Source organism: Panthera uncia (genome assembly GCF_023721935.1).
Source record: "Panthera uncia isolate 11264 chromosome B3 unlocalized genomic scaffold, Puncia_PCG_1.0 HiC_scaffold_1, whole genome shotgun sequence".
NCBI classification, from domain to species: Eukaryota; Metazoa; Chordata; class Mammalia; order Carnivora; family Felidae; genus Panthera; species Panthera uncia.
The window spans coordinates 119397923-119419739 of NW_026057582.1; the positions used below are offsets into that span (position 1 = coordinate 119397923).

Sequence of the window (21817 nt, forward strand, 5' to 3'; positions counted from 1 at the left end):
AGAAAACATTGGAAGTGCTTTGTTGTTGGCAAATGAACGGAGAATTGTGTTTAGTGCCTCAGTTATTCTGACTTATTCTTGACTGTGTCAATCGAGGGAGTTATTGAAAGGGTTTACCACTGTCCTGAAATGATGAATTATCAAAGACTGCTTCCACATGAGACCAGCCTCAAGCTGCTCCCAGTCTATGGGGTCATGCCAGCATCTTTGGTGTGTTGGTGATGGCATGCATTCGTACCCCATCAGGGTCTGAGGGCATGTGAGGAGGGGGATCACATACACTGTTGCACATTTGACCAGGTGCTACTGGGATTGAAGACCGCCTGCAGGATGGAGTCCCAGAGACCATTGCTAAATTGCGTCAAGCAGGCCTGCAGATTTGGGTTCTCACCGGTGACAAACAAGAAACCGCTATTAACATTGCATATGCCTGCAAACTGCTGGACCATGATGAGGAAGTCATCACCCTGAATGCTGAGTCCCAGGTGTGTATGTTTCCAGGAGCCTGTGTTCTACCTGGGACAGCTTCATACCCAACTAGCCCCCACAGCAACAGGAATGTTTTCAATTTCTGACAACTGCTATGAGAGGCCTTTGCCCTCTACCTCTCTGTTTACACCTGTGTTGTGTTTCTGGCACTTAGAATGTTTTTGTCATTGCCTAGGAAGGTGTGGAATTTGCTGGAATTTCTTAATTTCAAAGGGACATACATCTGGACTTTACAAATGCAAAGTTCAACTTGTTTTCCCTGACCTGTCCATGTCAACAATGTTGGAGAAGTCTTTTATGAGGTCACATGAGCCAGGGAACCAGTCCATTCAGCACTGATGTACTCAGGACAGGATGGGTTGTCTCATTGATGCCCCACTGTGCACTGAGGGTTTTGATCCAATCACATTTATCTATTTAAATCATCAAGTATGTAGGGATTATCTACTTCTCATAAAGCCCTGGTATGGGCTCTGATTCCTTGAGTGAGATCCCACTTGAAACATCTTTTTGAACTGGATTATGAGGTCCAATTCATCAACTTTTTCTTTAAAAAAATTTTTTTTAATGTTTATTTTTGAGAGAGAGAGCATGCACGCACATGAGTGGGGGAGGGGAAGAGAGAGAGAGAGAGAAACAGAATCTGAAGCAGCCTCCAGGCTCTGAGCTGTCAGCACAGAGCCCAATGTGGGGCTTGAACTCACAAACTGAGATCATGACCTGAGCCAAAGTCTTGTCTCACTCACTTTTCTAAGTACAAGAGTTCCTTAATAAGCACTTACTGAACACAGCTGGATTTTCAGGGTATATTGCAGGAAATCATTGCTTACCCAGTGGGCTTACTGTCTATAAAGGGCCAAGAACTACTTGCCTTCCCTGGAGTGTGTTTGTTTCTGGAAATAGTTGTCTTTCTTATGTCCCCTGACCCCTCAGGTTCCCCATTAAATGTTCCTATTCTTTCTGGAATTCAGGTACAGTTTTGAAAGGGCATTGTCAGTAAAAGCCTTTTGTATGCTTGTTAAAAAATTTATTTCCCTGGTCAACTGGAGACATTAGGGAAACACTGATAATTACACTTCCTTAGCGGATGATCATAACAAAGACTTTTAAAGGGCTTTGTACCTCAAGAAGAAACAAGAAGGGCTGAGTAAAGGCCTCAGAGAGCCAGGGAGAAGTACATATAAGGCTTCCTCGCCTAACCAGCCAGCAGTTTAGCCACATACATTCAGGCCTTCCAAAATGAAGATATTCTATCTAACCTCCACATAGTACAATGGGAAATAAAGTAGAATCTTATCAAAACCCTACAAGTTCATCCTCTTCAATGTGGAAAGTCTTCATCTTCAACTAACTTCTCAGTTTCAGGAGGGAGGCCTTCTGGGCAGAGCCTGCAGCCTGGTGCCCTTGAGATGATCAGACTCTGAGTGTCAAGGAAGGTAATCTGTGGCGCAGCTGAATGAATTGCACTGTCCTCTCATACCCATTTCAGGAGGCCTGTGAGGCCCTGCTAGACCAGTGCCTACACTACGTGCAGTCCAGGAGCCCCCGCATTGGCCCTGAGAAGACCACAGACAACGTGAGCGTGGGGTTCTCCCCTCTCTGCCCACCCTCCACGTCCACCACCTCTGGCCCCAGCCCGAGCCTCGTGATCGACGGGAGAAGTCTGGCCTATGCCCTTGAGAAAAACCTAGAAGACAAATTTCTCTTTCTCGCTAAGCAGTGCCGGTCAGTCCTTTGCTGTCGCTCGACACCTCTGCAGAAGAGTATGGTGGTGAAACTGGTCAGAAGCAAGCTCAAGGCCATGACCCTGGCCATAGGCAAGTATCCAGGCTAGCCAGGCAGGGCCCTGTGTAAATGAGTAGCCCACATCTTGTGCAGTTGCTTCCTGCATTTTCCACCCCTTCTATGCTCTCCTGTAAGACAGGGAAACACTCCCTTGCTCTTTTTCCTATTCTTAAAATCATACCTAATACAATAAAGCAGACATCCTGTTTGAAATACAAAATGTAGATTTGAAAATTACAAACTATGGTAGCAACAGTTATAGCTATATATAGGAAGCCAGTAATACAATGATGGTTTAAGAAGACAGAACTTATACAGTGTTTCCTGCAAGACAGGAAACTAGAGATCAGCCATTCCAGGCACCCTCGGCCACAGCAGAGCCCTGCATGCTAGCCATTACCCCAGAACACCTTAGAAAGAAGGCCCTTTGCAGGTGTTTCTGGTCACTGTGAGCCAACTGGAGTCCCAAGACTCCATAATGCTACAAGAGCCCAAAGACTTGATGGTGATCATAATTCCCACTGCCTCTTATCCTTTGAATTTTGCTGAATGTTCCAAGACAAGCATGTAATTAAATGAACCCATCATAAGCATGTGAATAGTTGCTAAATCTTACATCCTTTCTTTAAGGACTGTGCATCTAATGGTGGCTTTTCCTTGCAGACTGTTGGCCTGGAGAGCTTTCCAGGCTCCTATCCAGTGCTACCTGGTCCTCCCCTGTCTCCTCCCAGGGCACCATCCCCACCCACATATGGTTGGGGTCTGGTCTCCAACCAGGTTCAGGGACTCAGCAGCACCGCTTGCTGGTGAGGGCTGGGAAAGACTGGGTAGCCTGGGGAAAAGAGTGATCTCCTTGACCCCCAGATCTCAAAAATTTTGGTCTCCCTGAATATAGAATGCATACCTAGGTGAGATTTAGTTTTGAAATAAAGGGTCCTCACTAATCAATAATATTTATAGTATTTTCTGCAAAAGGTCTGTGACAGCCCCCCTTGTTGATGTGGGGGTTACTACCCTCTCACATTATGATAGGGTTGAGGTTAGTGTAGAGTCTGGGTCTGAGGTCGGGGGGCCTTAGTGTGGTTGTCATGGAGACAGCTCTGTACATCTTGAGGGCTGTGGTAACCACTAAGGGGAGTGAGATGAGCATAGATGTGTATACATGTTTAGCTATGACTCCCTGGTCCAGGCTGTGGGAAGTCTCCATGGGTAGACCCCTTCCAAAGGAGGCTGTCTCAGTACCACCTTAGCCCCCATGTGTCTGGAGTGACCTTCAGATCTCCCTGAGCAAGTTTTGTAGGTGCTGAGGAGTGTGCAGGCTGGGTGCAGGCTTCTCTGAGCAACTCTCAGCGGTGACATGAGGACCATACCTCCTGGTAAGGTTGGTGTAAGACACAAATGAGTAAACCACATTTTCAAAGCTTAATCACTGCCTGGATCAGTCACTGAATCACTGGTGTATGGTATTCATTTTTGAAAAATGGAGGTAGAGTCTTGGTTGGTTACAAAGAAAAGAAAAAACAAAATAGAATCTCAAAAGAGAAAGGGAAAGTAATGACCCATCAGAACTTTGGCTCATTTCTTTGACCATGAGTGAAAGCATTGATGGCACCTAGTCCCAGGTGTCTAGCAGTTAATAATGTAGAGAACATTATTACCTACCATATCTCACTTTGATTGGGACATTGTGGGAGAAGCTGCAAAGATTGTTACTACTTCACAGAATTTCAGTGTGACAAATATTGACTGATCACTCATGTTGGGCCAGCACAATAAAGAACAGGAAAATCATAGGACACAGATATCCTATAGCCACATTATGAATCACTCCAACTTGTATGTCTGCACTTTTTGCACATTTGAAACTTGGGAGGTACTCTGGGATTTGGGCCCTTCTATTGCCCCATTCCAAGAATGGTCATTGTCGCTTAGTGACAAAGACTTTAAGTCTCTGCTTGCTTTTCCCTGAAGATGATGAGACCTCTAACCTATGTTTTATGTTCCTAACCATTTTCTAACCATCAGCAGCTTGACTGAACAAATAGAAGTTCTTCTTTATTACATCTTTAAAGGACCTAAGGGCAAGCACAATAGCTAATAAACTTGCTGGTAATCAGTGTACAAAAAGAACTCTACAGTTTGCTGGGCAGAATTTAACCTCCTTTGTTCAGTTCAGAAAGCCACTCCTGTTAGTATGAATTAGAATAGACTTGACTGATATATTCTACATGTGATAAAGGCTAGAGTTCAGTAAGTAATAATAATGGTGATGATACCATCTTTATTGTGCCAGACACCGCACCGTGTTAAGGGCTCTCTGTATAGGTATGTGAGCCAATAATGTAGAGCAAATACAAGTAAAATGGTTACCATGCGAGCCTGCTTTCTGAAACATCTCTTGATGTGACAGGAAGTTCCAAACCTCACACCATGTTTTTTTCTGACTGCTTAACTCAATTTCCTGGGCAAACTCTGTACTGCCTCTTCCTCACTCATCCCCATGACCCTTTCACAGGACTCAGCCCAATAGGGACCCCATGAAGATCCGTCAAGCCATTTGATTCTGTGCACCTCAACTCAAATGATTCTTCCTGCCTGTGCTGTTTCTAGGAGATGGAGCCAATGATGTCAGCATGATCCAGGTGGCAGATGTGGGTGTGGGAATCTCGGGCCAGGAGGGCATGCAGGTAAAGACCAATCAGGACTGTCCTATGTGTCCAAGTGGCCCACTGACATACCTTGCTATGAACTTTGTCAAGTAAGCTAAAGGGTTGGCCTTTAATAAAACATGATGGTTGTAAGCCAGTAGTAGATGATAAGGTGGAAGATGGCTAGTCCTTCATGTTTATGAAGCAGTAAAAACTTTGCCTATGTCTATAAGTATATTTTTGTGAAATAAGTGGAACAGAGTAAGGCAAGGTGAGTCATCACCGCTGTGGCTATTTATGGCTCATCCTTGGAGGGCATGTTTTGCTGTTCCTTAACATTAGAGATAACCATTTGAAAAAATGAATCTGCTGTAGGACAGTTGGAACCTGGTATCATTATAAAAATTGAAAGTAGCCATCTTGACTCACATGAAAATTAGTCTCTGCCTTTTTCATTTGTCACTATGTTGGTTCTCAACATGTGATTTTTATGTTGAACAACTGAGTTAATTAAAAATAACTTTCTTCTGGATGTAGTATCACAACAATTTCCAACATTTGATTAACTTTGAATCATGACATTTTTTTTTAACTTGGTGGAGACTTTAGAGAACAATCTATCGTGTTTTCTTCTCCTAAAAATCCAGATGTTGGTCACCATTTAGTCATTGGTTGATTCATTCATTGATGCAATCAGTAATTATTCATTGAACACTTAATATGTGCCAGGTCTGTGCAGAACTCCTTAATTTCCTTACCTGAAATGCAAATAATAGTAAGTTGGAAAGTCCTGAGCTAGAAACATAGTAGTTCCCTCTTGGCCCAATCTCAGCACATGCCTTACTCTCCTGCTCTCATCTGACCTCAGTCACTGTGCTATGTTACTTGTGTGGTTTTAATTCTTCCATGAAACTAAAAATGCAGCCCAGGGTTGGTTCCATCCCTGCCTTTTAGTGCTGTGTGCCCAGGGGAAGAGGTTAGGGTGGTGAATTGATAAACATAATCATAATAGTTGGTTCATTTTGATGTTTTCATTATCGCCGCCATTGCATCGGTTTTCTATAGTGAAAAGCTGACCAGGGCAGTGCCCATAAATAGTATATGCAAGAGAAATACACTAAGTAAATACATTTTGTGTGAAATATGGTCAGGCTTTTGGATGGGGAAGAGACTGAGCTGCCACCACTACTCACTTCCTCAAGGCAGGGGCCAGAGAGATCCATGACTGAAATCATGTGAGAAGTGATGGGAACAGCCAAGCCATAGGGCACATACTGAGACAAAGCTTTGAGTGGGCATAACTTCCAGGTAGGATGTTGCTGGACACTTTTGCATTTATTTAAAGCCACACTTCTTATTAAGGATGTATTAAGTAAGATGACAATAAGTCCTGATACCTTTTCTTACTGTTCTAAGTGCTCAGGTTCCCAGGGAATATTTAAAGTAAAGGTGAGCCCTTTGGAAGATAGACTTTGTGGGATGCTGTGGTAACAGTGACACTAGGAATCTGAGCAGATCGAGAATGAGTGAGAGTGTTTGGAGCTTCCCAGATTAGCCAACTGGGCATTTGTCTGGCCCAGTTACTTTAATTGTATAGAGCATGATGGGAGAAGCTATCCCAATTGGACAAAGGAGATCCTGCATCTCCAAGAAGCTTGGTCTTCATGGGGTCATCTAGTTCCCCATGTTTATTGATCACTTCATGGGGCCAAGCACTGACTCAGAACTCAGAATTCAGGGTGATCACAACCTCTACTATCCTGGCTCTCATGGGATGTCCAGAAAAAAGCTGGGAAGACAGATACATATTTTAAATGTTCACAAATAGTCACAATTGTAATAAATGCCATCAAAGAGAAACACTAGTTTCTGCATGGAGGATCTAACCTAGCTGGGATCCACCTTGACAGAGGGACAAACAGTGGGTTTGGGGCCTAGATTTGGAGGCAGGAAGGAGTGTCAGAAGTCTGGAGAGGAATACACAAAGCCCTCCAAACCCCAGTGATGACAGAAAGAGGTATAGAAACAGTATTTGCTTTGAAATCCTTAACTTTTGATTCAGAAAGCAGACATTCTAAGGCTTCTCACTTTTCTGTCATGTATAATTACATTATTCTGATCCACAGAAGACCACATCAAGTGTGATCTACTATTTTCTAGGAGTTATTTGACTATAGGGAAATAAATGAAGCAGACTGACATTTTTGTATAGAACAATCCTTCAAAGATAAACAGAAATCTATCTTTTCCTGATATTTTCTTTAACTCTTTTTTCCCACATAGAAAAATGCATTATATGGTGGGGTCTAAGTTATTCTGGGTACAAAAGATATAATTTTGATGGCATTTGTCTGGCCCAGTTTAATTGTATAGAGCATGATGCTGAGTGAAGTGAGAGGAAGCTTCCACCCCCAGTCATCTTTCCTGTCCATGGAGGAAACCTGCTTTCCCCCACTGTCTTCTGGGTGGAGTGGACACCCATTGCCCTTTAGCGGCTTTCTGGGACTGGATTATGTGAAGGCCTGCAGAGCCATAGGCTTGGCCTTGCTTATCACCTGTGGCTCCTGAGGAGAAGGACCCAAAACATACCTATCCGGATGGTCAACTGCCAGGATGCATACAAAAGGGGCAGCTTTGGTTCATCTCTGGGTTGAGATCCTAATATGAATAAAACATCAGAGAGTGGAGAATAGCAGAGAAGCTGTGTACATCTCTGGGCTTTTGTTTTTGTTTTTTGCTTGTTAAAAAAAGCATGGGAAAACAAAAACTTGTAAAAATCAATTACATATATTTTAAATCTTAAATGACTTCTATAAAATGATATCCCTGAACTAGAGTGCTTGTTGAGATTGATTTTTTTTTTTTTTAACTGAAGGAGATAATAAGGGAAATCCTGGTAAAGTGAGCCTTGGCCAGTCACATGTACATTTGTGTTTGAAACTGGATTTCTCCATGCATGTTTGCCTTGTATTTGAGGAAGATATGACAGACCTTAGGTGGAATAAGGTGTCAACAATAACAGGGACTTCTCTCCCTTTCAAGGCAGTGATGGCCAGTGACTTTGCAGTGCCGAGATTCCGATACCTTGAGAGACTCTTAATTGTTCATGGACATTGGTGCTATTCCCGACTTGCCAACATGGTGCTGTACTTCTTCTACAAAAATACAGTAGGTATTTGACACTTCTGGTTTCTAGAGTTTTTGAATTCAAAAAGCCTTAGCTGAGATTTATTGGACCATCACCTGAATGTGGCCCACTGGCCATCCCAAGGCTTCCTGTCGGTTCCATCCTCCTCAGCCTTTGTGAACTTCCCCCAGGCCTGGCCTGGGCTTGCACCCTATAGGCTCAGGAGTCTAACTCACAGGCACATGAGGGTAACTGCACCTGTAAGGGGGTAAGTTGTGGAAACAGGTGGATCAAACAAGAATGTCCACTTGTTTGCACAAGGTCACACAGCTAGTGAGTAGTCAAGGCAGCATTTAACCCCAGTTCATCTGGCTCCCAACTCTTAACCACTCTGTTAATGTGTTTCTCAGGAGCAGACTGCTGAGGTGTCCACAGACAGGAGTCCTCTGATCATTGCTCACTCTAGAGCAGTCAGGAAATCCAGTGACAAGTAGGAGTGTATTGGCAGTCCTGGAATCAGAATGACAGGACTTAGTCATGCTGTGATTCCAATATTGAACAGCCTCTGTTAAAACATACCCACACTGGGCCAGTGTGCCAGTCCCCTAGTCAGAATGCAAGCTTAGGGCCCGAGGAACAGGGCCACCAGCAGGGTCTTGCCACACTGTCTTCTGTGCTGGCAGGGCAGACATGCCCCCTTCTGGCCAGCTCAGTCTGTAGTTGACGCTCCAGTTGGGTCATACCCAGGCTGGCTGATGACAGTTCTCTCTCCAGAGGCTCTAATCCAGGGCCTTTCTCCATTTCATGTTGATCCTAATGTTTAATTCTTAGTTCTTTTATTACTATGACCTTGGCAGACAAGCGTCTTTCTCCATAGCCCTCCAGAATGGATGCATGGCCATTTCTGAACCCTGCCCTTCTTGTAGGTGAGGGATAGACATTTTGCTAAGAAGTTGCTGAGTGGGTATGTGTTGCTCTTGTCTCTAATAGCTTGTGGCTGAATGTATAAACAGACAAAATAAACTCTTAGTGTAAGTGATCTTTCAGGGTAGTCCCACAAATCTATCACATTGGATACCACAATTCCAATGTCAAGGTCATCCTGTACTCTTCTGAAAAAGAATAAAATACACAATAAATGAAAAGATATATTTCTTATTTCTTTCCCATTAATTCCACTTAAAAATCATACTAAGTCTAAACTGCCACCGGTATGCCTCTTGTTCTTGTTTGTTCTGGAGATTTAGACCTACCTATCTTTCCCAACCCTCTTGCCCCCTCACCCTCATCCATTTTCAAAATGTCTTCTAGCAAAATGAATACAGATACTCAGGACCAGTCAGGGCATGTCTGATTGGTAGGTTGGGTCCTGGAAATTAATTCAGATTAGGTTCTGCCTAGGATTCTGTCCAAGGAAGTCTGTGCCATGCTAGCATTGCATCCCCAGAGCTGAGGTCTCCATGCATATAGTTGCAAATTTAGAGGTTCTCAGTTCCCAAAGAGGTGAATGGGTGCTTGAGTACAGATGAGTGGGGCTGGGCAGATGGAACCCTAGCTCTCTTTCTGTCATTAATTACTTATGCAATCTTGAGCAAGTTTTTTTGCTTCCTAGGGATTTTTCTGATTGTTTTCTAAAAGCAAAATATGAGAGTTGAGGTCTATTCTCTGTAATTCCTCATGAAAATTTCGCAGACTGAGGGCAAGAAATTCAACATTTTAGTTGCAAATGAGTGCCAGAGTGGCTACCTGAATGAGCACAGCCTCCTGCCTGCCATAATGAATCTGTCCTCCTGGAGGGAATGAAAGAAGGAGGGGGTACTTGTCTTTATTCCACATAAGATGCAGGGCCTCTGTTAACAAGCACTTAATCTAGTTGAGAAGTGCAAGGAAAATCACCCTGCCTCCCAAAGTGAGAAAGTCATTAGTTTTAGGAGAGAAGGAAAGTTTCCATAGCAACAGTAGTTTGGGAAGAAGTCTTTTTGGTACTACAGGGGAAAAAAAAGTCTCAATTATTTAAGTACTTTTCCTCCTCTTTCTCCTGACTCCAGTTGCTCATTGATGACTCAGTAGGCTGAGCCTATGGGGGTGGGTGAAAGTCAACAGTCGGAGTGAGAATGGAAGAAAGTCAATGAAAAATCCAAGTTTGTTAGTTTTCAGTGTGGAAGGGAAAAGTTGCATTAGGTCATAGACTGAAACAAGACTTGGAGAAAACGTGTCATTTTTTTCTGATCTTCAGAGCAAGCCATTTTCAGGTCCAGGAACCAAAGCTCAGAGAAGGTAAGTGACTGAGTCAAGGTCAGAAAGAGACAGTGACAGCTCCAGAACTAAAACCCAGGCCATTACCTGTGGTCCCCAGCAGAGAATGTTCTTCCACCATGTTCTGTCCTGGGAGTGTCCATACCCTCCAGGCCCAGATCCACAAGTGGCTGAACAAGTTGGGTTTATTACTCATACAATGACCATAGTTAAGTCATTTAACATGCTGGACTTGAGTTTCCTTTTCTCTAAATGGTGTAAACACGCTGGCCCTGCTTGAGGCTAAGGAAATAACTGTACTGCAAACTGTACAAACCATAAGTGAGTACCTATAGTACTCACAAGGAGCTCTTGTGAGTACTTTAAATGCATAAGTTCATTAATCCTTACAACAACCCATAGCTAAGTACCATTGGGATGCCCATTTCATGGACAAGGACACTGAAGCAGAAAGGGGTTAAATGATCTGTGCCAAATTGATAAGTGTACAACTTATAAGTGTAAATGCTTTGCCATCACTAAACTGCCATGCTCTCATGTAAATACACTCAACCCACTGATGTTCAGTGATAGTGGGAAGAGATCCACCCAACTTCTACTGAGCATGGACTTGAAGAGGCTGTTCAAGCTCCCTGGTCTTCACTTTACTATTCGGCAAAGTGGGGGGTAGCTGTAAGAACCAGTGATAATAACTACAGCTCACCTGCCAGCAGAGTGCCTGGTGGATATCAGGACTTGGTCAAGGCACCAATGTTGGTAGCATTACCGACTTCTGCCATGTTCCTGTGTGTCCTCTTTGCCATGGGAATCAATAATTTCCCACTGTTCTTCATCAGAAAATGTTTGTGACTAAAGACAGCGGCAAGATCTGGGATGTAACACAAGTAGGTTTAGTTTACTATCACAGAGGAGAGGTGCTAGGGAAGAAGCTGCAATGGGTGAAGAACACAGCTGACCCTTTTGAAATGTGAGCAACCCTAGACCCTGCTGGACCTTTATGAGGAATTCTTCTACTCAGCTGGACTTTATCTCGGCTGGCCTTAGGAACAAGATATAAGGAATTTGTCCTGTGGAGTTAAGGGACTGTCAGGAAAGGCCTAACCAGCACTTTCATAAGTGCTCAGTAAATGCTTGTTCCATCCAATCTGCATTTCTCACAGGCTGGTACCAGTGTCCTCTCTCCATGGGCTCTGCTTGGGAATTCTCATCTCCCATTGCTGGTCCTTCATACTCAAAGAAATGAGGAGGGAGAGACAGAGCAACAATGTTACGGCTATCTTTGGAGGAAATTGTTGTCAATAAGTTTAATCTTGTTAGTCAAATTTTGCAAAACTCTTAGATCCCTTGGATGAGAATCTGCAGGGACAGCTAAGAATTGCTTATCCCCATTCTTCCTTTCTTGATTTCAGATGTTTGTGGGCCTCCTGTTTTGGTTCCAGTTTTACTGTGGCTTCTCTGCATCTGCTATGATTGACCAGTGGTATCTGATCTTCTTTAATCTGCTCTTCTCATCACTTCCCCAGCTTGTGACTGGGGTGCTGGACAAGGATGTGCCAGCTGATGTGCTGCTGACTGAACCACAGCTCTACAAGAGTGGTCAGAACATGGAGGTAAGGGACCCTTCCTGTACCTGCTTCCTATCTTGGCCCTCCCACTCTCCATGTTCACCTTACAGAAAGTGCAAGTCTTCACACCTCCCTTTAACTCACCCTGGGAGAAATTGTTAAAATTGTGGAAAATGACCAGTGGGATGAAAAAATGGATTCTATCTACTTGATTGTGCCGTACATTAAGTAGAGTGAAGTTATTGGTTGGAGTGACAGTATACTGGTGTATGCATATGTCCAAACCCATCAAGATGTATATATTAAATGTGTTTTGTGTATCAATTTACCTCAATAAAGCTAAAAAAAAAAAAAAAAAGAGGGAGCTTTAAAGAAAAAGTAGAGTGAGGTGAAAACTGTCTCTACACCAAGAATCTCCAGGAACTCAAGGAAAATCCACTTGGAGTTGAAGTCAGGGCCAGGTGGCTGACTCCTGAGCAGGGATTTTTCTTTTTTTTTTTTTTAATCTTTTTTTTTTAAACATTTATTTATCTTTGAGAGAGACAACACAAGCAGGGGAGGGGCAGAGGGAGAGGGAGACACAGAATCTGAAGCAGGCTCCAGGCTCTGAGCTGTCAGCACAGAGCCCAATGAGCTGTCAGCACAGAGCCCAATGCAGGGCTCAAACCCACAAACCATGAGATTGTGACCTAAGGCGAAGTCAGACACTTAACCCACTGAACCAGCCAGATGCCCCAGAGCCGGGATTTTTCTAAAACAACCTCCTATCCCCTGTCCACAGTGTGATTTATTTTGAATGGGACTTAACCAGAAGATAAACCCATGGAGAAAACATTGAGAGAATAAGTGAATTCAAACAGATATAAATACATGTTTACATCAATACACCACATAGATTGACTGCTAATTACCAGCTAGTCCTCCCAGCATTTAAAGCCCTCTAAAATTATAGAAAGAACCTAAATGTCCATCAACTGACAAATGGATAAAGACGATGTTGTTTATATATACAATGGAATACTACTTGGCAATGAGAAAGAATGAAATCTGGCCATTTGTAGCAATGTGGATGCAACTGGATAGTGTTATGCTAAGTGAAATAAGTCAGGCAGAGAAAGACAGATACCATATGTTTTCATTCATATGTGGGTCCTGAGAAACTCAACCAGGGGGAAGGGGAAGGGGGGGAAAATTTACAGAAAGGGAAGGAGGCAAACCATAAGAGACTCTTAAATATTGAGAACAAACTGAGGGTTGATGGGGGTTTGGGGGGAAGGGAAGGTGGGTGATGGGCATTGAGGAGGTCACCTGTTGGGATGAGCACTGGGTGTTGTATGGAAACCAATTTGACAATAAATTTCATATAAAAATAAATAACTCAGGCCCTCTAAGTGCTTCTCTTTGCTAGTTGGAATCATCATATGTATGCATATGTATCCTCCCTATCTCTTACAACTACAACAGTCTCTAATTTAGAATTTGTTTACTTTTGAGTTGACTCCCCTGATCACCCTCATTGACACTGAGTTCCCTCTTAGGCAGCTGTGGGGGTGGGGAGGGGGAGAGGGGGTTGGGCTGCAGGGTAGGAGCTACTGAGGGTCTGGCCAATGAGGAGGGCCTTTGCTAGTTGCCTGTCGGTGGAGAAATTCCTGTGCTCAGCTGGGCCTCTTATCCTCAGCTCAGCCTCAGCTGAGGCTGGCCTAGGGAACCAGACACAGGGAGTTTGTCCTGTGGAACTAGGGAACTGAAGGAAGGGCCTAGCCAGCACTTTCTTAACTGCTCAGTAAATGCTCATTCAGTCCAATCTACATTCCCTGCAGGCCAGTACCAGCCCCAGTTGCTCAGGAACTCAGAGTCCAGTACACATTTTGTTCCCCAGTTAAGGAAAGCTTGATCAGTCCACATCAAGGTCATTTTTGCCCTCAGTGTACAGCTTTTTTTATTTAATTTTTTTAAATGTTTGTTTATTTTTGAGAGAGAAAGAGAGAGACAGCACCAGCAGGGGAGGGGCAGAGAGAGAGGGAGACACAGACTCTAAAGCAGGCTCCAGGCTCTCAGAGCCTGACATGGGGCTCAAACTCACGAACCATGAGATCATGACCTGAGCCGAAGTTGGACGCTTAACTGACTGAGCCACCCAGGTGCCCCAGTGTACAGCTTTTTTATTTTAACATTAAATACATCCATGATATAATTTTAAAAGACACTTTTAAGAAACATTCTAAGAGACCCACCAACAAAGGGTGCAAAACCCTGACAAAGTAGGAGTAGAAGGACTCAAGTTGGAGCAAGACGTCCAGAATTTGAGCTGCTGTGTCTACCCTAGGAAAATGCTCCCCATAGGCTTTAGAAAATGGTTTTATCTGCCTGTTGTTGGCCTAGAACTACTGTAGCTGGTCTTGTATACAGATGCTCTCAGTGATTGACTCAGTTGGATGCCTCTGCAGATGTTTGCGTTGTGTTTTTTCCTCAGCCCTCTGGGACCTCAAGCACCAAAAGTCCTGAATTAGCAAATTGCCCTAGGGTGATATCTATAGGCCCTGTAGCTACTGGAAAACATCATTTGAAGAGATGTACACTTCCCTGTAATCTGTGCTTGTTTTTGTGTCTCAGGAATATCAGCCACGTACCTTCTGGTTAAACATGGCTGATGCTGCCTTCCAGAGCCTGGTTTGCTTTTTCATTCCTTACCTGGTAAGTTGACACCTGGCAGCCTTTCTTATCAGCTTCATCCAGTGACCCACAGACACTGGACACTGCTGTCTTTCAGGCCTACTATGACTCAGACACAGATGTGTTTACCTGGGGGACCCCCATAACAGCAATCGCGCTGTTCACCTTCCTCTTGCACCTTGGTATTGAAACCAAGACCTGGGTAAGTGCTGTGGACATGATCCCAAAGGGTGCTGATGCTGCGGGCCCCACACTCCCAGGCAGATTCCATGACATCTAGAAGGTTTCTGAGCAGACAGGTTACTACAAAGCTAGCCTCACTGTGGAGAAGGAAAACAAATATGTGGGCCTGCCATGTGTATGGAGCCCCTGGTATGGGAACTGCTGCATCCTGACACAAACACTTCACCTGGGCAGCATTAAGCTCCTTCCTGCCCTCTCTCCCCTCCTCCTCTACCTCATGTCCCACCCCCTTTCCCCCTCTCCTTTCATTCATATCCCTGACTTCCATCTCCCTGTGTCCCAGCTGGTCCATAGATGCTGAAGGCAGCCTCATCAAGGCCTCCTGGCTGTCTGTGCCAAAGACCTGTGTTTTTGCTAAACCCTTAGAACATCTACCCGCTCACAGTTGACCAGTGCATTTTTATTGAAATAAAAGTCCTGTCTTTCTCTTTCCCCTTTAGACCTGGCTCAACTGGATAGCTTGTGGCTTCAGTATCCTTTTATTTTTCACTGTGGCTTTGATTTACAATGCTTCTTGTGCAACGTGTTATCCTCCATCCAATCCTTATTGGACTATGCAAACATTACTGGGCGACCCCGTATTTTACTTGACTTGTCTCATAGCACCTGTTGCTGCATTGCTTCCCAGGTGGGTATAAGGGACAGTGTCCCTCAAGTCCTAAGTGAGCTCTATAGCATTCTCAGGCTTTATATATCTCAGAATATATAAACATTCTCAGTGCTTTTACATTGTGCAAGTCTCAGAAAACTCAAAAGCTCTATCCACGGATAACTGTTTTTTATATGCTCTTTCCAGATTGTTTTTCAAAGCCATGCAGGGGAGCCTTTTCCCCACCCAACTTCAGCTGGGGCGCCAGATGGCCAAGAGGTCCCCCAAGAAACTCATTGCTCCCAAAGAGACCTTTGCTCAGGGACACCTCCCAGGAGAACCCAGAACTGAATCGTCTGAACAGAGGAGAATCAGTACCTCTGGATCTCTCTCCCGGGACTGCATCTCACAGGCATCTTGGCATATGCAGCGGCCAGCCTGCTCCCCAGAAGCTCGTGGGGAGCCCAATGTGGTTGACATGAATGTGCCTTTAAGGGAGGACATTCTGCTAGAAGGACTGAGCAGTCAGTCCCCAGGGTCCTCCATGCCAAGGGAGGCTATCCTGGAAGGGTATCCTGGGGACTCCAAGATGAAACCCACCAGCACCAGCAGGGCAGCCTCCCTGTCGTCCATTTTCAACCTGCCCAACTTCAGCTCATTCAACTGGATTTCCCCCCTCTCACTGGTCAATGGGCTAGGAAGTGTCTTACAGTTCTCTCGAAGTAGTTTACAGATGGACAAGAGGGACAGTGAATTTTTGCCTAACCCACCTCAGCCAGACCAGGATCTGTGTGGCTTAAATGGGCAGACCACCAACTATTTCTAGGAGCATCTTCCAGGGACCACAGCTGATGGCAGTAGCAGTGAAAACCTTGAAATGGCCTCTTTTTATATAACTTAGATGTTAATATTATTTATGTTTATTATTTTGCACAGAAGAGTTCTAGTGAGATGTATTTTATGTTTCCAAGGCTAACACAGGAAATGAAAGGTACCAGAAAGAAAATTTATTTTTAAAAGTTCTAAGTAGAATATGTTGAAAAGGAAAATAAGAGATTTAACATATATAAAAATTTAAAGAAAAGAAACACTTGAAAAGTGTGTTTAGATTTATTTTTTCATCTCATTTTATAAGAAAATGCAATATGATTGAATTTCTTCAACATGCATGACCTTGGTTTTCCCCACTTGAAAATGTGTGTGTGAGCTCAGTGAATCCCAGGTGGGTATGGCTAGTAGTGAGGGGAGATGATGGGACAAGAATGCAGCTTCTCTGTCTTTGTCCTTGTTCCTTTGCCCTGCCTCCACCAACCTGGGAGAGCTGGGCTCTGCTTCACCCAAAAAAAGGAAAGAAAGAATTCATGCGTGGAGTTCATCCTAACATTGAAGTCTACTCAGGCATTCTGTAAAGATCACTTTATAGGTATTGTAGGTATTACAGTCCCTATGTAGGGTTTTGCCTGTCAAAATCATAACAAGCAATAAAAACTTTCACTTTGCAAAGAGAATATGTCCTGTTGCCACTGTCGTGTGAAGTTATGAATATGTGACCTAACAACATGTTCTAAGTACCACAGGACACTTTTAGACACCATGCAGGATACAGCAGGGTGTCATGAAAACTGCACACTGTAACACTAGGTTTACATCATGGCTCCCTGCACCAGGCTATCAGCACCTACCAGATCCTTCCTTCCAAGAGACTAGGCTTTTTAAGTGTGTATCTTTAGGCATTTATCTTACAAGTCATTATTTCTCTTACTCTAAACAGTAGGAAAAGGAGGAAAAAAATTTTAAATATCCAAGACCATTAATGATATATCATTTCCTCTTCAGAGACTTCTCTTTGCACTTTGCCATCAGTTGTGAGTCAGTTGCTCTGTTCAGCCTAGGGATGTGAAGTGAGCATCATGTGACCCTTGCTTAGGTGTCTTGTGGCTGGGTATCCCTAAGAACAGCAAGGTACAAAAAGTGTGGAGGATCTCCGGAGCAAGCAGTTCCTGAGCACAGCATACCAGGAAGAATGGCTGGTTATCCATTGTGTGTGGCTCATTGAACAAGATAAAAGATGCACCCCATCTAGTTATATAGAAAGAAAAGGCAGGGTTCGATGTCTACAAGGCCAGAGACACATTGGGCTTTAGGACCATTGAACTCAGCACCTCAGACCTGGGGCTTTACACCATTCCTCCTGCCCTGAGCTTTCTGAGGTCAGTTTTGTCTTAAGGCTGACTCTGTTCATATTGATGACATGGCTGGAGCCATCCCACTGTCCAGAAGAGAGGCTGTTGCTCTCCACATTCTCCCAGAGTTCTGGGTTTCTTCAGCTCAAGCTGCACAGGTTGCAGTTGCTGTCAAATTGAGGGGGAATGACTGTAGCTTCTGGCTAGAGCTGGAAGAGAAGTCAGCTTCCTTCCAAGAACCTGAATTGCATGAGTGGACTCTCAGAGGAATATCTGGGTCCTGTTAGAGCGGGGAGAGAGAATGAGGAGTGGAAAGAGTTTCAGCAGCCAGAAGAACGAGAGGTGATACTGTCCCAATCCTCCCCCCTGCATGCCTAAGGGTGCCTCATCTGTTCTCATAGCAACACGTACAAAAGGAACTTAGGAAGATGCACAACACTGTGCTTTCCTGAGTTAGGGTAATGGTTGTTAGCACAAAGCACAAGAAGAACTATATGCACATTCCCCTGATTATCAGAGTTCAGAATGCTCCAGCTTCCAGATTTTCCTGCACTCACAATTGACCTTTCCCAAGGACTTCTCCATAGATAGTTCCTCTTAGAAAATGATATGATCCAGGAAGTGGCTTTGGGAATATGCATACCAAAACCATTTCAGAGAAATAAACATTGTAAAGGGCATTGTCCACTGCTCTGTAGGATGATGAACATTAATAGAAGCCTACAATGATAATCCATCACAAGCAAGTTTGATCTCAAAATGAACATGGTATAGAGTTGAACTGCATGATTATCTCAAAAAAATCACTGGGAAATATATGTCACCCAATCCTAATTACAAATCTAAATTAAATAAGAAATCTGGCTTTCTAAGGCGACTTCTTCCCCTAGTGACAAAATGGCAAGATTAACTATTTGACATTATACACAGTGCCTACTTCAAACCTTAAATCAATTTTAACTTCTTGGAGGCCTCATCTTATGTCCTCTTCACCTTGTATTCTTACCACTAGCATATGGAACCTAGCTCTCAGGGACACCTTGGTGGCTCAGTCGGTTAAGCCTCCAACTTTGGCTCGGGTCATGATCTCGCAGTTGGTGAATATGAGCCCTGCATTGGGCTCTGTGCTGACAGCTCAGAGCCTGGAGCCTGCTTTGGATTCTGTGTCTCCTTCTCTCTCTGCCCCAACCCCATTTGCACTGTCTCTCTCTCAAAAATAAATAAACATTTAAAAAAAAATGTTTTAGAACCTAGCTCTTAGAATGTCTGATGAACCTAAGTAAATGTTAATAGTGAAAATACTGAAGGCATTCTTGTTAAAATCAGAGCTAAAGGAGAGTTGCTTGTTATAAACCATTATTGTTTAATATTTTCTGGAATTTCTGGTTAATGCAATAAGATATGAAGTTTTGAGAAGAATGGGTATTGGAATTAGAGACCAAATTATCATTACTTACTTACACATTATATGGTTATATGCCTAAAAAAATCTGAATTAAATAGTGCTCAGGGCTAATAGGAAGCAATAAATTGACTATGAGGAAAACAAACCCTATAGAGCATAACGGGGGAAGGAAAAGATCTAAGTCACCAACACTAACAAAAATTAAAATACCAGGGGTGGGGTCAAGATGACAGAAGAGCATGGAAGTTGTTTTGTTTTGTTTTGTTTTTTTGCCTCTCTCATCCCTGAAATGCAGCTAGATCAACACCAAACCAGCTTGCACACCTAGAAGACTTACCTGAGGGTTAACACAACAATCTGCACAATTTGAACCACAGAACTTGGCAGGTACATGGCACAGAGAACGAAGGAAGAGAGCCACGGAGGGTACGGAGCTATTTTTTGCTTCCAGAGAGAGGCCAGTGATTGAGGAGAGTGCAGGAAAAGCACTCCCCTGAAAGCAGCTGGAGAGAAAGAAACTGGAAACACCTGTAAGAGACTTAGAAAGGGAGAAAGGAAAAAGGAGAGGGTTTAAATACCATTAAGTCTCCATAAACAGGGGAGCACAGAGTCTGAAACTCCACAGCTCGATACCTGGTGGAGCTCTGATAGGAAGGACAAATCCCCAGGAGCAGACAGTGAGGTTGAGGGGTCCTTGGGCCACACAGGGACGGTTCCCCTGCTGAGAGGACATTTGGTATAGGCTGTGTGGTCTCCCTACAAAGGTCCCAGTGATCCCAGAGAACAGCCACATTTGCTGGTGTTAGAATAAGGACATTAAGGGTGAAGCCTGGTGCCAGATGTGTGTTGTGATTTACCATAATCCTGAAATGCTGCTGCTACACAAACACATGAATTTTTCTGGGGCAGGCTGCACCCAGCCACTGTCTCTGGGCATCAGCAGCAGGGTCACATGAACATTCCTAGGGTGGGGCTGGCACCCAGCCATTGCTTGGTGAGACCCTACCCCAAGGGTGTGAGTGGGTCAAAGCTGTAGGGCCCTCAGAAGTTAGGAGTTTGGAAACACAGTCTCATTGGAGATAAAAAGGGAGGTGCCTCCTGGCAGGCATACGGTTTGGTCATAGTGTAGAAGTGGGGAGTGGATGGAAGCCAGGTACAAAGGAGGGGTGCTTGATTGCTGGTGGGCAAGAGCACAGAGTTCTGATACAAAAGACTGGGTAGCTGGGTTATGACAGTTTCAGCCCTCTCATGCATGTGCATACATGTGTACACGTGCCACAAAAATCCACCCCAGTAAACTAAGCAGCTCCAACTAGTGGAGAATGGAGCCATTACAGCAAGCCCCTCTAACTGTGCCAACCGTGACTAGAGGAACACCAAAAGTCTCTCCACCTGCTTGGTTTGCAGACTATAAAGCATTTCAGAGTTTGATTTCCAGGAGAAACTAGATGTAATTTCAATCATATATCATTCTGTTCACTAGTCCATCTATTCAATTTTTTTCTTTTTTTTATTCTTGAATACAGTAAGAAAAAAATTTATTTTTATTTTTTTATTTACGTTTTCATAAAAAAGATTTTTAAATTTTTTACTATATTTTGTACTTCATTGTAAATTTTTTTTAATTCTATTTACTTTCATTTCATTTTATTCTATTATATTCATTTTTTAAATTTTCAAGTGTTTTTCTTTTTTGTTTCCTTTTTTTCCCTTTTCTTTTCTTTCCCTTTTTACTCTAGTTTATCAAGCTTTTTCAACAAACAGACTAAACAACACCTAGGATCTAGCATCATTTATTTGTTGTGTATGTGTGTGTGTGTGTGTGTGTTGTTTAAATTTTTAAATATTTATTTATTTATTTTATATTCTTGATTCTTTTTCTTCCTCCAAAATGATGAAATGAAGGAATTCACCCCCCCCCCCCAAAAAAAGAACAGGAAGAAATGAAATCCAGGGACTTAACACAGATACAAGCAATATATCTGAACCAGAATTTAGAATCAAGATAAGAATACTAGATGGGGTTGAAAAAGCATAGAATCCCTTTCTGTGGAGACAAAAGAAGTAAAATCTAGTCAGGGTGAAATTTAAAATGCTATAACTGAGATGCAATCTCAAATAGATGCCATAGCGGCAAGGATGAATGAAGCAGAGCAGAGAATCAGTGATATGGAGGACAAATATATGCAGTATAATGAAGCAGCAAAAGAGAAGGAATCTAAGGCAAAAGAGCATGATATATGAATCAGAGAACTCAATGACTCCTTAAAAAGGAATAACATCCGAATCATAGGGGACACAGAGAGAAAAAGGGGTAGAAGGTTTATGTGGGCAAATCACAGCAGAGAACTTTCATAACCTAAGGAAAGACACAGACATCAAAATCCAGGAAGCACAGAGATTCAACAAAACCGTTGAATTAGATTCAACAAAAACCATTAGATTCAACAAAAAATGACCATCAACAAGGCATATCATAGTCAAATTCACAAAATATTCAGGCAAGGAAAGAATCATGAAGGCAGTAAGAAAAAAAGTCCTTAACCTACAAAGGAAGACAGATCAGGTTCACAGCAGACCTATCCACAGAAACTTGGCAGGCCAGAAAGGAGTGGCAGAATATATTCAATTTGCTAAATCAGAAAAATATGCAGCCAAGAATTCTTTATCCAGCAAGACTGTCATTCAAAATAGGAGAGATTAAAAGTTTCCCAGAAAAACAAAAGATAAAGGAGTTTGTGACCACTAAACCAGCCCTGTAAGAAAGTTTAGGCAGAGAAAGACAGATACTATATGTTTTCACTCATGTGGACCCTGAGAAACTTAAAAGAAGATGAGGGAGGGGAAGGGGGGA

The 21817-nt window shown here is 43.2% G+C and overlaps 1 protein-coding gene across 2 annotated transcripts in view; it reads left to right on the forward strand.

Annotated features, from left to right (window-relative positions):
• ATP10A (ATPase phospholipid transporting 10A (putative)) overlaps positions 1 to 16883 on the forward strand; it is a 191310-nt gene extending 174427 nt beyond the window's left edge. Inside the window, exons 13-22 of one of the 2 annotated variants that reach the window (XM_049613944.1) lie at positions 301 to 485; positions 1979 to 2065; positions 2210 to 2306; positions 4885 to 4961; positions 7965 to 8090; positions 11715 to 11915; positions 14484 to 14564; positions 14641 to 14745; positions 15227 to 15414; positions 15583 to 16883. In XM_049613944.1, the coding sequence (XP_049469901.1) occupies positions 301 to 485; positions 1979 to 2065; positions 2210 to 2306; positions 4885 to 4961; positions 7965 to 8090; positions 11715 to 11915; positions 14484 to 14564; positions 14641 to 14745; positions 15227 to 15414; positions 15583 to 16201 (1766 nt within the window). In that variant the 3' untranslated portion in view covers positions 16202 to 16883. Of the gene's footprint in view, positions 1 to 300; positions 486 to 1978; positions 2307 to 4884; positions 4962 to 7964; positions 8091 to 11714; positions 11916 to 14483; positions 14565 to 14640; positions 14746 to 15226; positions 15415 to 15582 lie in introns of both variants that reach the window. The other variant, XM_049613943.1, reaches the window with a different exon arrangement.
• The last annotated feature ends 4934 nt before the right edge of the window (positions 16884 to 21817 follow it).